The sequence below is a fragment of the Ostrinia nubilalis genome, chromosome 27 (assembly GCF_963855985.1).
Source record: "Ostrinia nubilalis chromosome 27, ilOstNubi1.1, whole genome shotgun sequence".
NCBI lineage: Eukaryota > Metazoa > Arthropoda > Insecta > Lepidoptera > Crambidae > Ostrinia > Ostrinia nubilalis.
The window spans coordinates 7,655,720-7,672,152 of NC_087114.1; the positions used below are offsets into that span (position 1 = coordinate 7,655,720).

The 16,433-nt window shown below is 39.4% G+C and overlaps 1 protein-coding gene across 1 annotated transcript in view; it reads left to right on the forward strand.

Annotated features, from left to right (window-relative positions):
* Nucleotides 1-16,433, forward strand: part of LOC135084810 (paired amphipathic helix protein Sin3b) — a 48,943-nt gene that overhangs the window by 20,221 nt on the left and 12,289 nt on the right. The window contains exons 11-20 of the mRNA XM_063979550.1: nucleotides 1,466-1,578; nucleotides 2,257-2,360; nucleotides 2,939-3,067; nucleotides 3,693-3,812; nucleotides 7,657-7,785; nucleotides 10,660-10,744; nucleotides 11,580-11,751; nucleotides 12,641-12,798; nucleotides 13,458-13,655; nucleotides 16,036-16,133. Coding sequence (XP_063835620.1) covers nucleotides 1,466-1,578; nucleotides 2,257-2,360; nucleotides 2,939-3,067; nucleotides 3,693-3,812; nucleotides 7,657-7,785; nucleotides 10,660-10,744; nucleotides 11,580-11,751; nucleotides 12,641-12,798; nucleotides 13,458-13,655; nucleotides 16,036-16,133 — 1,306 coding nt within the window. The remainder of the gene's footprint in view (nucleotides 1-1,465; nucleotides 1,579-2,256; nucleotides 2,361-2,938; nucleotides 3,068-3,692; nucleotides 3,813-7,656; nucleotides 7,786-10,659; nucleotides 10,745-11,579; nucleotides 11,752-12,640; nucleotides 12,799-13,457; nucleotides 13,656-16,035; nucleotides 16,134-16,433) is intronic.

Sequence of the window (16,433 nt, forward strand, 5' to 3'; positions counted from 1 at the left end):
GTGCATAATATGTTAACATGGGCTAGTATTAGCTTATAAACCTATTTACCTAACACCCTGTATAAATAGGTAGTTGTAATTATTTTTATAAAAAAGAGCGCTTACTGTTTCAAAAACAACACATCGACCGTTTATTACTGTGGCACATTCGCGACACCCCCGACTTTTGCATGTCGAGCGCATACCGAGATTTGAATTTCGAAGGAAAGCTCTCGTTTCGTCCGTTTATATGAAGTTACAATACTGTATGATAGTATTACCGTGGTATTGTCATCACTTGTCTTGATATCTGCCGGCAAATTTTGTACAAATTGTCAGTACAGGAAGACCGTGTGTATAAACTAAACCGCAGTCGAAACGTGAAGAAGTACTCGTTACATCACGTTCAGCCAATCAAGTACTTAACAAAATGGCCGCCTGTCATCAAACCATCCGCCATATTGAAATTCTATCAAATCCCCACTGGTTCCCAGTTTGCAGAAAATTGTATTTTTTAATATTAGTTTTTTGAAGATACAAAATCGAGATCAATAAAAACATACCTCGTGGATATTAATGTTGTTTTACAATACGAAATTCCCGCGTTTTTATATCACTTCCTCATATTTTAAGACCTAGATAAACATTCAAAAACATACATTATCATTCACAATTCCTTATCGTACACTGTACATTTATACGTCTCTCTCGCTCACCGTACGAGCGAAAGGGACGCCAGACCAGCTGATCGGGTCGTTGACCGAGTATTTATAATGATATATGGGTCAGATGGTTGTCAGTACAATATTTTTACACTACGGTCTTGGCCTGTGTTGATCGAATATAGATTGGTTAGAAATGAGTAGCGGCCGGTATAGTAGTTTGCCCTCGGTCAAACTTGAGGTTCTGGATATAGATCATTTATATGTCAGTTTGTTAGCGTTAGTTATTGGCAAGTGTAAGAGATAATAAGTGTTTTTATTATGGAAAGGTTATATATTATGTATTTATTCGATATGAAGAGTAAGCTCTGCTATTTGGAATTTGTTTATTAATGACATTGTTGACCAAACCAATTAAACAAATTGAATAAAAATGAGCGAGAACTCGTTTTATTGGCTCAAATTACGTATTACTTAGGTAATTAGTAAACTATTATGATCGTTTCTTATTATCCTAAGTGAATATGTTTCACCGTTCTGTAAAACAGACTATTTAATAAAACTTTAACGAGTAATACCGCAAAGATACTATCAGTATTAAGATAATTAGTAAATCATGTTATTTACTATCATTATAGCAGTTTTATGAAGTAGACTGTAGGTAGGTTACATATTATAAACAACTCTCAATGATGATACAAATTACCGATTGATTCTACATGAGAATAACTTGCGGCTGCTCTATAAGAGTTCTGATCGCCACTCTTATAGCACCTCTATAGCTCCATCTTAACACCGTACTAACTCTACAACTTTGTCTGCAGATCGGTGAACAGCGCTATAGTCCATAACTTGTCTGTGACTCCTGGGAACACGCTGCATCATATATCCCAGGCACATCAGCAGATTGAGGCTGCGTCCATTCACCATACTCCTGGTAAGTGACTCGTGTATACCACATTTAGACCTCAGTTTTTAGATAGTTATCAGCACTAATTACACACTCCCGGTAAAGTTTGAGATAACGTTCTTCTACACTAATCTACACTAATAATTATAAAGAGGAAAACTTTGTTTGGTTGTAATGAATAGGCTCAAAAACTACTGGACCGTTTTTAAAAATTCTTTCACCATTTGAAAGCTACATTATCCACGAGTAACATAGGCTAAATTTTATTTCGGAAAAAAATAGGGTTCCGTAAAATATGTAGATAATGTAGTCCACGCGCGCGAAGCCGCGGGCGGAAAGCTAGTTACAAATAAAGATGCTGGTTACCAGTGAATTATAAAAAAAGTCTTATCAGATACTACAAGTGGTAAAACAGGCCTATAATATTATGTAGTTTTCCTATGTTAAATTGTTTTTAAGTATTTAAATGTTATTCTGAACTTTGTTACTTGTTTGAATAGTGTAATTGATACTACCGTTCTAATAATAAATAAATAAATGATAATCTCTTAATTTCTTATTTATAACCTTTTATGATGACATTAATTACCGATTGACCTCAAATGATAAAAACTTGCGGCTGCTCTATAAGAGTTCTGACTATAACCCTTATACAGCTTATACCTCCTTTCACATACATTGGTTACAATATAGCTCTCTTTGCAGGTACTGTAGCGCCACCGGCTGGCAGCGGTGGACATCCGGCCTCTGCTCCTCCGGGGCAGCCTGTGGAGTTCAATCATGCTATTGAATACGTCAATAAGATTAAGGTGAGTTTGTTGTGACTGTTGTAGAACCTTTATAGGATACTAGCGACCCGCCCCTGCTTCGCACGGGTGCTAAGTATACAAAGAACCTTCCTCTTGAATCACTGTATCTGTTAAAAAAATGGCATCAAAATCCGTTGCGTAGTTTCGAAGATCTAAGCATACATAGGGACAGACAGCGGAAAGCAACTTTGCTTTATACTATGTAGTGATTTTAGACTTATCAAGACAGCCGAAGATCAAAGGTTGAACTGATCTAAGAATTTTGCTAGCTAAAGAGATGAAAGGTGGAGTAAACATCTCGGCAAACGTAATTTGAATGATACTTTTAGATGGACCGACGACTTCAAGAAGATGGCAATATCTGGATGAAACAAACGGGAAATCGTTCTGGCCTGGAAGTTACAAAAGTAGATTGTTATCAGCTAAAAATATAACATTTAATGATGATACAAATTACCGATTGATTCTACATGAGAATAACTAGCGGCTGCTCTATAAGAGTTCTGATTATCACCTTTATACGACTACCAGCTCCCTTTAACACTACTATAGCACTAACTTACGACTTTTGTCTGCAGTCGCGGTTCTCTCGCCAACCGGACAAGTACAAGCGGTTTTTGGAGATACTCCATGCTTACCAGAGGGGTCATCGTGATGTTAAAGAACCACAGGCTAAACAGCAGACGGAACAAGAGGTGTATTCTCAGGTAAGTCACTTAATGATATTTTAAAGGTATTTTTGACATTCTCTAACAGTATATACGGGCCTCTTAAAGGCGAGAGTGAATAGGCAAAGAGCAGATATTTACCATCCTATACTGCATCACACTTAACATCAGGTGTGATTGCGGTCAAATAACTGCCTTGTTCTAAAAAATGTGTAACATAAAATTGTACCATTACTTTTTATTTGAATTTTTACTTGCTTACCCTTCGTAAGCAACGCAAAATATTGGAATTTTCCTGTAACATATTTTTAGAAACTTTCATAACTGTCTTATCGATTTATAAAAAAAATCTTAAAAACATAAAAGTAATTTATTTCTGCAAATAGGCTTTAAAAAAGCACTTTTGCAGTACACTATGAAAATGATGTTAAATATGGTAGACTACATCAAGTGGTAGTGTCTTTCCTTTACTTCTATCATTGTGCAGTTTTTGTGAATTTTTCTTTGCGTGTTTAATACTTATGCAGTCACTTATTTTGACGCAATAATAAATAATGCAAAACAAATAAAATATTGAAATGTACAGATGATTGGTTGCGTTTCTAATTATTGGTCTATTTTTATTTATTGTGACAGTATTTACTAAATCTCACGTCTCTCATAGGTGGCAAAACTATTCGAGAACCAAGACGACCTGTTGGCTGAATTCGGGCAGTTCTTACCTGACGCCAAGGCGGTCACCAAGCCGCATTATGCCCACGCTCGGTCGCCGCCGCCTCCACAGGTAAGAATCATCATCATCATCGTCATCATTTCAGCCATAGCACGTTCACTGCTGATCATAGGCCTCCCCCAATGATTTCCACCTGCATCCAGCGCCTTCCTTTTATCTTTATGAGGTCGTCGGTCCATTGCAGGTAAGAATAAAATAAAATGTTTAATTTTATTAGGAACAACAAACAATGACATAGTATGGCTTATTAGTATTATAAACCACGTTGTATATTTCTAATTTTGTACCAATAACATAGAGAAAAGACAACAGAACGATAAAGAAATATTAAAAACATTTTAAAATCGAGCATTCCCTACAGCCACTTTTTGGTTCAAACATCAAACTCTAAGACATCATTAAATCCTCCATTTCATAATTACAACTAAATAGATTTTTTATAGTTGAATAAATACGGTTTTGCAGCCAAAATATAGTCAAATTTTACGTAACCACGTATGCTAAATTCTCACATAAATTGGACTTACAGACTTATCATTGGAAATACCATACGCCATAGGATACGAAGTACCGGAAGTGGTATGCAAACATGCCAATATCAACGCTAGGTCAACAGATATTATCTGATAGTACCGCTGATAGTGGAGATTTCACATAATGGCCTAGTATAAGTGTAGGGGTACTTTTGATTTGACAAAATGTATTTTATTATCAGCAAGTTAATTTTAAAAGCTTGTCAACAAGTCCAAGTTTTTTGCCATTGGTTTGTGTTTTTAAAGGAAGCGTGTTAGCTTCGCCCGCGTGGAATTTTGTCTGTCACAGAAAACCTTTATCGCGCGCGTCCCTGTTTCAAAAACCGGGATGAAAACTATCCTATGTCCTTTCCCGGGACTCTCTCTATGCCAAATTTCATCAAAATCGGTTCAGTGGTTTAGGCGTGAAAGCGAGACAGACAGACAATTACTTTCACATTTATAATATTAGTATAGATTAGTATAGATCTACTAAGTCTTGTTTTTGCTCCTTAGCACAAAAAAATCCTAACTACGCAAATTGAACCTTCAATTTAAAACAGGTTTACTTTCAAGTTAACCTACTGTATCCATTTCTACTGTGACATGACTTCATTGAATATTAAAAATACGAGGGTGGATCAAAAATCATTTCGCATAACAGCTTTTCGACCATTCATAGTCAGTACAATTTTGACTACGGCATTCACCGGCCGTTATAATTCGGATTTTTAATTCAGTGATTGTTTAAAATAATTGATATATTTTGACTTGACGGTTTTTTAACCGTCGTTTTAGATATTTGACGAAGATATTTTTAATTTTTGACGAAAATATAAAGTACAGTGATTGTGTATTTGATTGATTTAAGATTAAAAACGTTTTTGACGAAGATAATACTGTTTTTTATAGTGACATAACTTTTATAACTTCTATAATGATTGTGAGGCGCGAATCGGTATTGACTGAAATAATTAACGGGAGGAATGTTAAGGTAATTAGTTTTTTTTAATTAAAAAAAATGCTGTTGGTGATTATGATTTTAGGAATGTTTTAACTTTAATTAAATAAAAATAACGCAATATTGATAATAGACATGCTATATTTAATATTTATACATTTTATTGCACAACTGAGTTAAAAATATCTGGTGTAGACTTTTTTTTTTTTTTTTTTTTTTTAATTTATTTAGGAAAACAAACAACTGAACAATACATATTTTTCTTAAGATAGTTCAATAAATATACAGACTAATTGGACAGTCAACACCGTTATCCTAGTTTAATAAAATGAACATGCAATGTACGTACCCTACAGATACTTAATAAATTACCACTACTAATAACATAAATGCGAAAGTGTCAACAAAACGCAAAGGCCACATGGAACTTCATGATACCTTACAGAACCAACTGTAGGTAAACGATCTGCAAACAAGAGAGTACCAACACTGAATCGGACAACAACAATGAAACCCCACGCATTCAAGTGTCTAATCTGTTTCTCTAGTTTTCAAATTCAAATTCTAGTCACATTAAGTAATTTTATCGTAATCGTAAGCATTATAGAGCGTCATTTTAAATGTAACGTTGCATTTTTAATTAAATAATACCGTCTTAATTTCAGATATTATACATTTTATTACACAATTGAGTGAATTAAAAATATTCGGTGTACATTTATCGATAGTCATTTTGAATGTAACGTTGTATTTTTAGTTAGAAATACTACAGTCTTAATTTTTCGGTATTAAAACAAAACGACAAATGTTTGCAGCAGTAGATGGTTTTTTTTTTAAATAAGGAAATATAAATGTTAGATATATCCTAATGCGGCGGTGATAAGACAGGAACTTACTATTTGCGATGTTTTTAGTTGTTTAGGCGCAAAATGTCAAATCCATAAAAATCTTACACCTAACCTAACCAAACTACGAGTTTTACTTTATTTTATTAACTCAGCGGTTAAACTAATCAACAAAATTAAAACAGGATAAAAAATCATAAACTAATAAGATTTTTATGGATTTGACATTAAGCGCCTAAACCGTTTTTCATTGTTAGTTAAAATTTTGTAATTTAATTGCTGACCAGTTTCTGTAGCTTGATAAGGTTGAAAGGTATCCATAAACCTGATAACAATGACTTATGTTATGCTACCTGCAAAATATCCACCATTTCTATGACCTACAGCAACCATACTGTGTTTAAGCTCATTCTTTTTTTTTATGTGGACCAAAGGGCGTTATTGTAAGTGGGTTTTATTATTAACTTATTGCATACTAGCTTTCCGTCCGCGGCTTCGCCCACGTGGATTTTGTCTGTCACAGAAAAATCTTTATCTCGCGTGTCCCTGTTTCAAACACCGGGATAAAAACTATCCTATGTCCTTTCCCGGAACTTAAACTATCTCTATGCAAAATTTCATTAAATTCGGTTCAGTGGTTTAGGCGTGAAAGCAAGACAAAATCATAAATCAAAATCAAAAATATTTATTCAGTTTAGACCACAAGTGGCACTTATGAACGTCAATAGACAATTATAAAAAAAGAAAAGGTAGCCCTTATGGGGCACTTTACATGTCTCCTTATCTTTTGGGCCCTACCAGCGCTTCGAGACAAATGACAGTCAGACAGAGTTACTTTCGCATTTATAATATTAGTATAGAATAAGAATAAGAAATTTATTCATAATGTTCATTACATGTCAAATTTTCAATATGTTTTCTTATTAATAATTAACAATTGCAGTATTAATAAGAAAGAAATACACATCATGTCCAAATAAATTAATAATACAAATAGAATTAATGTCAATTAAATGTCAAAATAAATAGTGGGTAACAGTGTCAATAATAATTAAATTCCAAACATATACACCACTAAATTTTTATCACCAAAAAAATTTTAACAGGTTATGTAGAAACGTGTGGAATATTGAAAGCAAAAGAAAAAGAAATGGTTTTCATGAAGTTAATTTTTTTATTAAATTTTCGTTAGTCCGTATTTTACGCGTCACAGCTGGGTCACTCCGCTGCTCGCTAGAGTAATCGTACACGCTCGCACGCTGCATCGATCTGTTTGTCTCGCTCACGCCTCGACCACGCTTCCAGTGTTATTATTACATACTTAGATAACTTAGACCATTTTTAATTCTAATAAGTGTTACATTATCGTACTTAAATAGTGCTAGCGACGCGTGTGTCAATAAATTACCAATTTTAGGAGGATATTTTGAGTCACTTTATTTTACTCGTTTTTTTTTGCACAAATGGGATCAGTATCAATAACTCATTACCCAGAATTTTTTTTTTCGGTGATTTAAATTTAGTGGTGTAGAAGTATAGATTTAGGCCTTTGAGTAACACAATTCGTTAATCAACAGCAACGCGTGGACAGCGAGCCGGAGCGCGAGCGCGAGCGCGAACGTTTCTGCGTGTCGCCGCCACACGCGCACGCGCCGCACGCCGCGCCGCATGCCGCGCCGCACGCCGCGCCGCATCATCATCCGCAGGTGAGTTACAACTAGAGATGAGACGTATTCACTAGAACAGATCCACACACTACTCGCGAACGCGAACGTTTCTGCGTGTCGCCGCCGCACGCGCACGCGCCGCACGCCGCGCCGCACGCCGCGCCGCACGTCGCGCCGCACCATCATCCGCAGGTGAGTTACAACTAGAGATGAGACGTATTCACTAGAACAGATCCACACACTAGGTATTTTACAGTACTAGGCGGCACCTATTCCAATTTTTAAAATACTTGATCCACCTAGTATTTTATAAATTACACGATTTCCGACCCTACTGTCAAAGTAATAGAGGTTATTATTGCGTAATCCGTAGTCGTGTATTACGTGCACCTAGTATTTCTCGCTAAGCTTATGTTGCGAACGTAGAGATTCACTCCGTCTCTGACTGACCAAACAAATTTGAGCGCGACGAAGCAAACGCACACAAACGTAGTCAAACCATATTCATGTAAATAAAAAAATGTAAATATCGTCAGTTGCAGGTTCACTTGGGGTAACTGACAAAATACGGTTTTTGAGTTAAATATACAGTTTTTCTTAGTTTTTTCTGCTCTTTCGAATGGTATACATAAAAAATTCTAGCTTTAAAAAAATTACAATTACACGGACATTTTCAGGTGTGAACTTTTCAGATTACCTTCACAATTATGGTGTAACTGACATTGTAATAATTTTACCAGGTTGAATTGGTGTATCTGTAATAATGTAAAAATTTTGCTACAAAACTTTGCAATTACACTGATTTGCTTAGGTTTATAACATTAAATAAAATAGGAATTTAGAAAGTTTTAAGGCATATTACATTATTATTATACCAACAGTATCAGTTAAAGCAGTTAAAGTTAGCTCAACAAAAAAAAATATTGAAATTGAGCAACTATCCAGCCAACTAGGCGTCACTGCGCGTTGCTAACATTAACCTGTTGTTACTCTGTTACTTTTACTGTTGTAGTACTCATGACCTTAATTCAGCATTGCTATAAAGAGGTGGGAAATTAAATCCATTTTGTTTTCAGTTTAAGTTGCCCCGTAGAGCCAAATACGGTATTGGTAAGTCAAAGCTTAAAAAAATATTGAAATTACTTAGTTTCACAGTAATACTTTAGTTATTTCAATATTTCTGTCTTAAAAAAATTAAATACACATATTTTCTTGATTTTCATGGCTTTTTTAACATTTTTAATGAATAAAATAAAAGTTACTTCTAATAAAATTAAAAAAAAATAATAAAGAAAACGACAAAATGTAATTTTTTTTATGACTTCTCTTATTTTTTAATACTTTTACATAAATTATACAGCAACTAAGTAAACAAAACCCAGCAAATACATCAAATTATTTTAATTTGGGCAGTACTTACACCAATTTGACCTATGTTTTTTCCAAAAGTATGGTGTAAAATTAGTGTAACTGTCAAAAGTACAAAAATACATTGGTGTAACTGCAATTTATTTCCTTAACTAAGACATATTAGATAATTCCTTTTATTTAATCTAAAACCGCGTAGAATTCTAAGCATTTCTGTAAAAACAGATCCAAAAAAGGTTAAATAGGAAAAAAGTTATGTCCGATTTAAGACGAAAAAAAACTTTAAACGGCTCTACTGAAAAACTGTATTTTGTCAGTTACCCCAAGTGAACCTGCAACTGACGATATTTTTATGAAATTGATATCTTTTAAATACGCCTGTTGAAGTATGAAGGGAGGAATTATTATTCAATTTCAAATTGCATTATTCATACTACGGTTGTATCTTTTCAAAGAAAATTGTATTTTAAAGTCATATTACGTGGATTAGTCCGCACTAGTCGCGTCAAGTATGCTAAATTACTACGTACTAGGTGGAACAGGTATTTGGATCGAGTATTAATAAATACTAGGAATAGGTGCACCTAGTATCAAATTTACCTAGTATAACCCATCTCTAGTTACAACCGTGTTTAGGTAGACATAAGGCACAATTTAAAATACGATGCTTTTTTTAAAAGCGTCACTTATAGACTTTATGTGAAATATCAAAACATCATAGGCGGAGCGAACCCAGGGACATAGATATTGAAGAACTTTATTACCTACCTTAAGTTTTATTTTTTAGCACGGCCCTGTCTAAAGAGGCTACATACAAAGCGCTGCGTGGAGTGTGTAGTTTCGCAGCCTGCATCACAACTATAGTGACGAGGCCAAGGTGATAGCAAGCTTCACCCGGAATCCTTAACCACAGAGGAACTTACTTTGCAGCTACTAAAACACAGGAAATATTTCATCATCATCATTTCAGCCATAGGACGCCCACTGCTGAACATAGGCCTCCCCCAATGATTTCCATGTTGCCCGGTTGGTAGCGGCCTGCGTCCAGCGCCTTCCTGCTGCCTTTATGATGTCGTCGGTCCACCTTGTGGGTGAACGTCCCACGCTGCGTTTTCCGGTATGCGGCCGCCACTCCAGGACCTTGCTGCCCCATCGGCAGCAAATAGTTACGATTGTTGATAGACTTAGAAAAGTTAATTAAATTTAGTGCTCTATAAAAGCGCTTGTTAAAAGCCTGTTTGCAGAAAACAAATGATTTATAAGGCTTGTGGCGAACGTAAATAATTACGCTGCTGGTTACGCATAGCCCGCGTTCTAGGAAAAACATGTATGAAATAATGAAATGCGTGCCAGATCCGCACGCGTGCCGCGTCACAGGAAAAATACACTTATGATGCCTTTTTAAGTCTAGGAGTCATCTTAAACAAAATTTTATCACGTTTTACCATCGCTAGGGCCTTTTTGTATTGTTACGCTTTAAGTTACGACATAGGTTTTAGTGAAGCCAGCCATTAGTCATGTAATGAACAAGGTGTGTTATCGCAGCAGGTGAGCAAGCACCCGGCGCCGGCCGCCGCGCCGCCGCAGCACCTCAAGAGGTCACCCAGCTTCACCTCCTCCACGCAGATAGGTAAGTACTACTATCACTACCATTGATTTCATACGTGTACAGGCGACGACACATCAAGCTAACTCTCATTTTGTGTAAAACCCGATCCGTGAGCACGTAGAATTTTGTCCAATGACCCCAAGCTACCCATCCTTATCGCTCGCGCGTAAATTGCTGTCGCGACTGTGCGACGGGCGCCCGCAGTGAGTGTGCGAGCGCGACAGCAACATAATTACGCGCGAGCGATAAGGGTGGGTAGCTTGGGGTCATTGGACAAAATTTTACGTGCTCCGCGACCAGACTTTAGCAACGACACTTTTGCTTCTATTAGAGTATGGTACATCAAACTAACTGGGAATCTTGTATAGTTGCAAATTCAAATTTTTAACTTACTGTTAAATTTTATTTGGATGTGTAAGAATAAATAAATATAAATAAAAAGTTGCCGTGCCCCTATGTTCTAGTTTATCATTTCACAATGAATGCTATTGCATTATAGATATTAATTGTCTATTGACAATTAATATTTAAGTGCTACTTACTGTACTTACTCGAAGCTTTTTGACTATTGACCATTCGCTTTAAAATATGTTAACTTATTTGCACTAATTTTATTTTTATATAAAAGTAGCATCAATCACTTCTAGTAATCAGATCTGTATTTGGCATTGAAAGTCTTTGCTGAATCGATCTAGCTGCTTTGGAATCAACTGGAAGTTACTGAAAAAAAATTTTTTTTAACCTTTTTTTTTTTATTTATGAACGCAACTGTAAAATTTGGGAAACGAACATTTCAATTTAAACTTTATTTATTCATTACACATAGAGCGTAGTTTCAATACATCTATTCTTACAGCCGTAGGCGCGCCCCCAGCCAAGAAATCCCGCGTGTCCGGCCTAAGCGGCGCGGGCGTGCGTGACGTCACGTACGCGGAGGCAGCCAAATACGGGACGCACCACGAGTATAGCTTCTTCGACAAAGCTAGGAAGGCGCTGCGCTCGCAGCATGTTTATGACAACTTTTTGAGGTGAGTTTAACGCAGTTGTTTCTTTCAGGCAACCTAGGGAGCTAGGCTTTGTATTAATGATCAGATATCAATATTTTACTTCCAACTTCTAGGTTTAAAGAACATTTATTTCTCATTAAAAACATTACAGTCACTTACATGAGAAATTAACAAATTTTATGTAGGTAGATAATTTACAAGTTGTCCAATAGCCAGAACAAGCATATGTACTTCTGCGGGAACCGTCCTAACAAACCTGTACTTACGTGAACTTTGTTGTACATACGTTTACACTCAGTTTTCTAGGTTGACATTACTGTGAATAAAACTAAGTTGTACATTACTGTACATACATACAATGCGCGCGGCTGCCAGGCGGCGACTGGCGCTCTGACTGCGCAGGAGCCGACGTCGACCGGCTAGCGTTCTTAATCCAATTGTTGGTATCTTCATTTGAAATTAAATATGCATTTGAACTTATTCTTATATTTTATTCTTTCATTTAAAATTGGCACTTACATATTTGAACTTATTCTTATATTTTATTCTTTTATCATGAAATACTGATTTCTGGCATAACCCTTTTTGTTTAAAACTCCGATTACGTTTACCCAAAAAAGGTTAAATCGACAATTTTAGTGACTAAAAAGTTTAGTCAACTATTTACATTAGATGGTTAAATGTAGCGCTGTAAAAGTGCTTTATGCAACCTTATTTACTGAATATAATGACTTCTAACTATTAAAAAAATATTTTTCAACTTTTAACTCCTTGTTGTAAGCTTAATTTCGTGTCCGACAACTTTACTATTGGAACATTGTCTCATAAATACATATTTTTGACATGGTCCCGCGGTTCTGTCGCTCGCAAAGTATAACGAAGCAATACTAACCACAACACAACCTTCCAGATGCCTGCTCCTCTTCACCAACGAGATCATCTCATCCTCGGAACTGCTCTGCGTGACGGGTCCGTTCCTGTGCCGACATCCGGAACTCCAGAAATGGTTACAAGACTTCGTGGCGCCCGCATCGCCGCCTCACACGCCGCCTGCCATGATGCATACAGGTTCGACTCCCGGCAGGGACAAAATATATCTCTATAGTGTATTGTAGCACATAATGTCGTGCCCTGAGTGCCCGAACAACTGCACTCAGGAGGATTTAATGAATGCTGCTGACAACGCCACTCTTGTGGCGGAGTTTAGAGCTGACACTGTGTAGGTTTGTTGTCGACACGATAAGAAGAAGAAAAAGATAGTATTGTAACTAATAGCAGTCCGCTACTAGACGTCAGCGCGGTGGTAAAGGCCCCACAAGACACTGCAATTATTGGCAGTTCATAAACAGCGCTGCACATAGGTTTGACGCCCACGAGGGACAAAATATTGCTTCTCTAGGTATACAGTTCGATGCTGGACGATAGTCGGTACATAATTCCGAAAACCGCGTCAAACCTTCTCAACCAGCGACATCCAGTCCAGCTATGTTTTGAAGTGGTAGAAAATAAATGTAGCAAATACATTCAGGGAAGAAAAGTTCTCGAGTGGCGACTACAGACCTGAAAACGTAGTGTAGGCAGGGCTCCCACTGGAAGGATCCGTGGGAAGCATCTGAATGCGAAAAGGGCAGGACCGGTCATTGTGCCAATATTTGGTTCTGGCCTTTGTCCAGCAGTGAACTCTTATTTGAAACGACCAACCATAACACAAAAACTTTCTTCAACAGGCTACAACAACACCAGCTACCCGAACACCAACAGCCTGCTGAGCTACGACCGCGAGCGCGACCGCACCGACCGCAACGACCGCGGCGACCGCAGCGACCGGGACAACCGGGACAAGTGCGTCCGCTACGAGCCCGTGGGACACTTGGGGGCGCAGCTGAGGCACGACAGACCTCAGGGCGACGCCGCTATGGATATTGGTGAGTCGATAGTGATGTATATTGATAGAGTACTAAGGTAGACCGCAGCGACCGGGACAAGTGCGTCCGCTACGAGCCCGTGGGACACTTGGGGGCGCAGCTGAGGCACGACAGACCTCAGGGCGACGCCGCTATGGATATTGGTGAGTCGATAGTGATGTATATTGATAGAGTACTAAGGTAGACCGCAGCGACCGGGACAAGTGCGTCCGCTACGAGCCCGTGGGACACTTGGGGGCGCAGCTGAGGCACGACAGACCTCAGGGCGACGCCGCTATGGATATTGGTGAGTCGATAGTGATGTATATTGATAGAGTACTAAGGTAGACCGCAGCGACCGGGACAACCGGGACAAGTGCGTCCGCTACGAGCCCGTGGGACACTTGGGGGCGCAGCTGAGGCACGACAGACCTCAGGGCGACGCCGCTATGGATATTGGTGAGTCGATAGTGATGTATATTGATAGAGTACTAAGGTAGACCGCAGCGACCGGGACAAGTGCGTCCGCTACGAGCCCGTGGGACACTTGGGGGCGCAGCTGAGGCACGACAGACCTCAGGGCGACGCCGCTATGGATATTGGTGAGTCGATAGTGATGTATATTGATAGAGTACTAAGGTAGACCGCAGCGACCGGGACAAGTGCGTCCTCTACGAGCCCGTGGGACACTTGGGGGCGCAGCTGAGGCACGATAGACCTCAGGGCGACGCCGCTATGGATATTGGTGAGTCGATAGTGATGTATATTGATAGAGTACTAAGGTAGACCGCAGCGACCGGGACAAGTGCGTCCGCTACGAGCCCGTGGGACACTTGGGGGCGCAGCTGAGGCACGACAGACCTCAGGGCGACGCCGCTATGGATATTGGTGAGTCGATAGTGATGTATATTGATAGAGTACTAAGGTAGACCGCAGCGACCGGGACAAGTGCGTCCTCTACGAGCCCGTGGGACACTTGGGGGCGCAGCTGAGGCACGATAGACCTCAGGGCGACGCCGCTATGGATATTGGTGAGTCGATAGTGATGTATATTGATAGAGTACTAAGGTAGACCGCAGCGACCGGGACAACCGGGACAAGTGCGTCCGCTACGAGCCCGTGGGACACTTGGGGGCGCAGCTGAGGCACGACAGACCTCAGGGCGACGCCGCTATGGATATTGGTGAGTCGATAGTGATGTATATTGATAGAGTACTAAGGTAGACCGCAGCGACCGGGACAAGTGCGTCCGCTACGAGCCCGTGGGACACTTGGGGGCGCAGCTGAGGCACGACAGACCTCAGGGCGACGCCGCTATGGATATTGGTGAGTCGATAGTGATGTATATTGATAGAGTACTAAGGTAGACCGCAGCGACCGGGACAAGTGCGTCCGCTACGAGCCCGTGGGACACTTGGGGGCGCAGCTGAGGCACGACAGACCTCAGGGCGACGCCGCTATGGATATTGGTGAGTCGATAGTGATGTATATTGATAGAGTACTAAGGTAGACCGCAGCGACCGGGACAAGTGCGTCCGCTACGAGCCCGTGGGACACTTGGGGGCGCAGCTGAGGCACGACAGACCTCAGGGCGACGCCGCTATGGATATTGGTGAGTCGATAGTGATGTATATTGATAGAGTACTAAGGTAGACCGCAGCGACCGGGACAACCGGGACAAGTGCGTCCGCTACGAGCCCGTGGGACACTTGGGGGCGCAGCTGAGGCACGACAGACCTCAGGGCGACGCCGCTATGGATATTGGTGAGTCGATAGTGATGTATATTGATAGAGTACTAAGGTAGACCGCAGCGACCGGGACAAGTGCGTCCTCTACGAGCCCGTGGGACACTTGGGGGCGCAGCTGAGGCACGATAGACCTCAGGGCGACGCCGCTATGGATATTGGTGAGTCGATAGTGATGTATATAGAAAAAGTGCGTGGTTATAACATTTATCTATCTATACCTAATATAGGAAGACTTTAAATAGACTTCGTATGGCCGTAGTAAGGACAATCTGGTCAGGTTTTCTCGGATGGCTCTCCGAGTGCAGGTACGGTTTTGTTTCCCAGTCGACGAAACTCATGAAGTCTTTCCCTGAGTGCCCGAGCAACTTGACGCAGCAGGATTTAATGAATGCTGCTGACAACGCTACTCTTGTAGCGGAGTTTTGGGCTGACAGATGTAAACTATCGTCTGGCTCACCACCACCATCTTACCTAAGTATAACGCAATAACAACAATGTACAAATCAACTCCTGTGGTTTACAATCCAGGTGAAAATTAAGGACAAACACCATTGTAGTGGAAACTACTATTGGAATTATTGACTTGCGTTCACTTATAAGTGTTTAGGCTATGTATTTGATTTCGTATTAAAGTTACTCTTTTGTCCCGCAGATCTGTCAACGTGCAAGCGTCTGGGCACGTCATACTGTGCGTTGCCGCGGGACGCCGCCGCGCGCCGTTGTTCTGGCCGCACAGCGCTGTGCAAAGAGGTTAGTATTAAGTTAACTTTTTATGCACAAGTTAGTTGATTTTGCCAAGTAATTTAGAAAGTTTAGCTGAAAACACTGAATTTTAGCTCTGGAAAACTAAATAAACTTTAATAATTTGGTGTCTGAATTTTAGCTCTGAAAACCTTGAGTCAAATGTAATGAACTTAATTTATTTTTACTAATTTGAATTCCTAAATAATTATAAGACATTTAGAGTTTCTGAGAAGCTTAAGAGATCCACGATGAATGAGGAATTCAAGTAAAGCATATGGAAAAGTCGTCTGGTTTTTAATCTTAAAA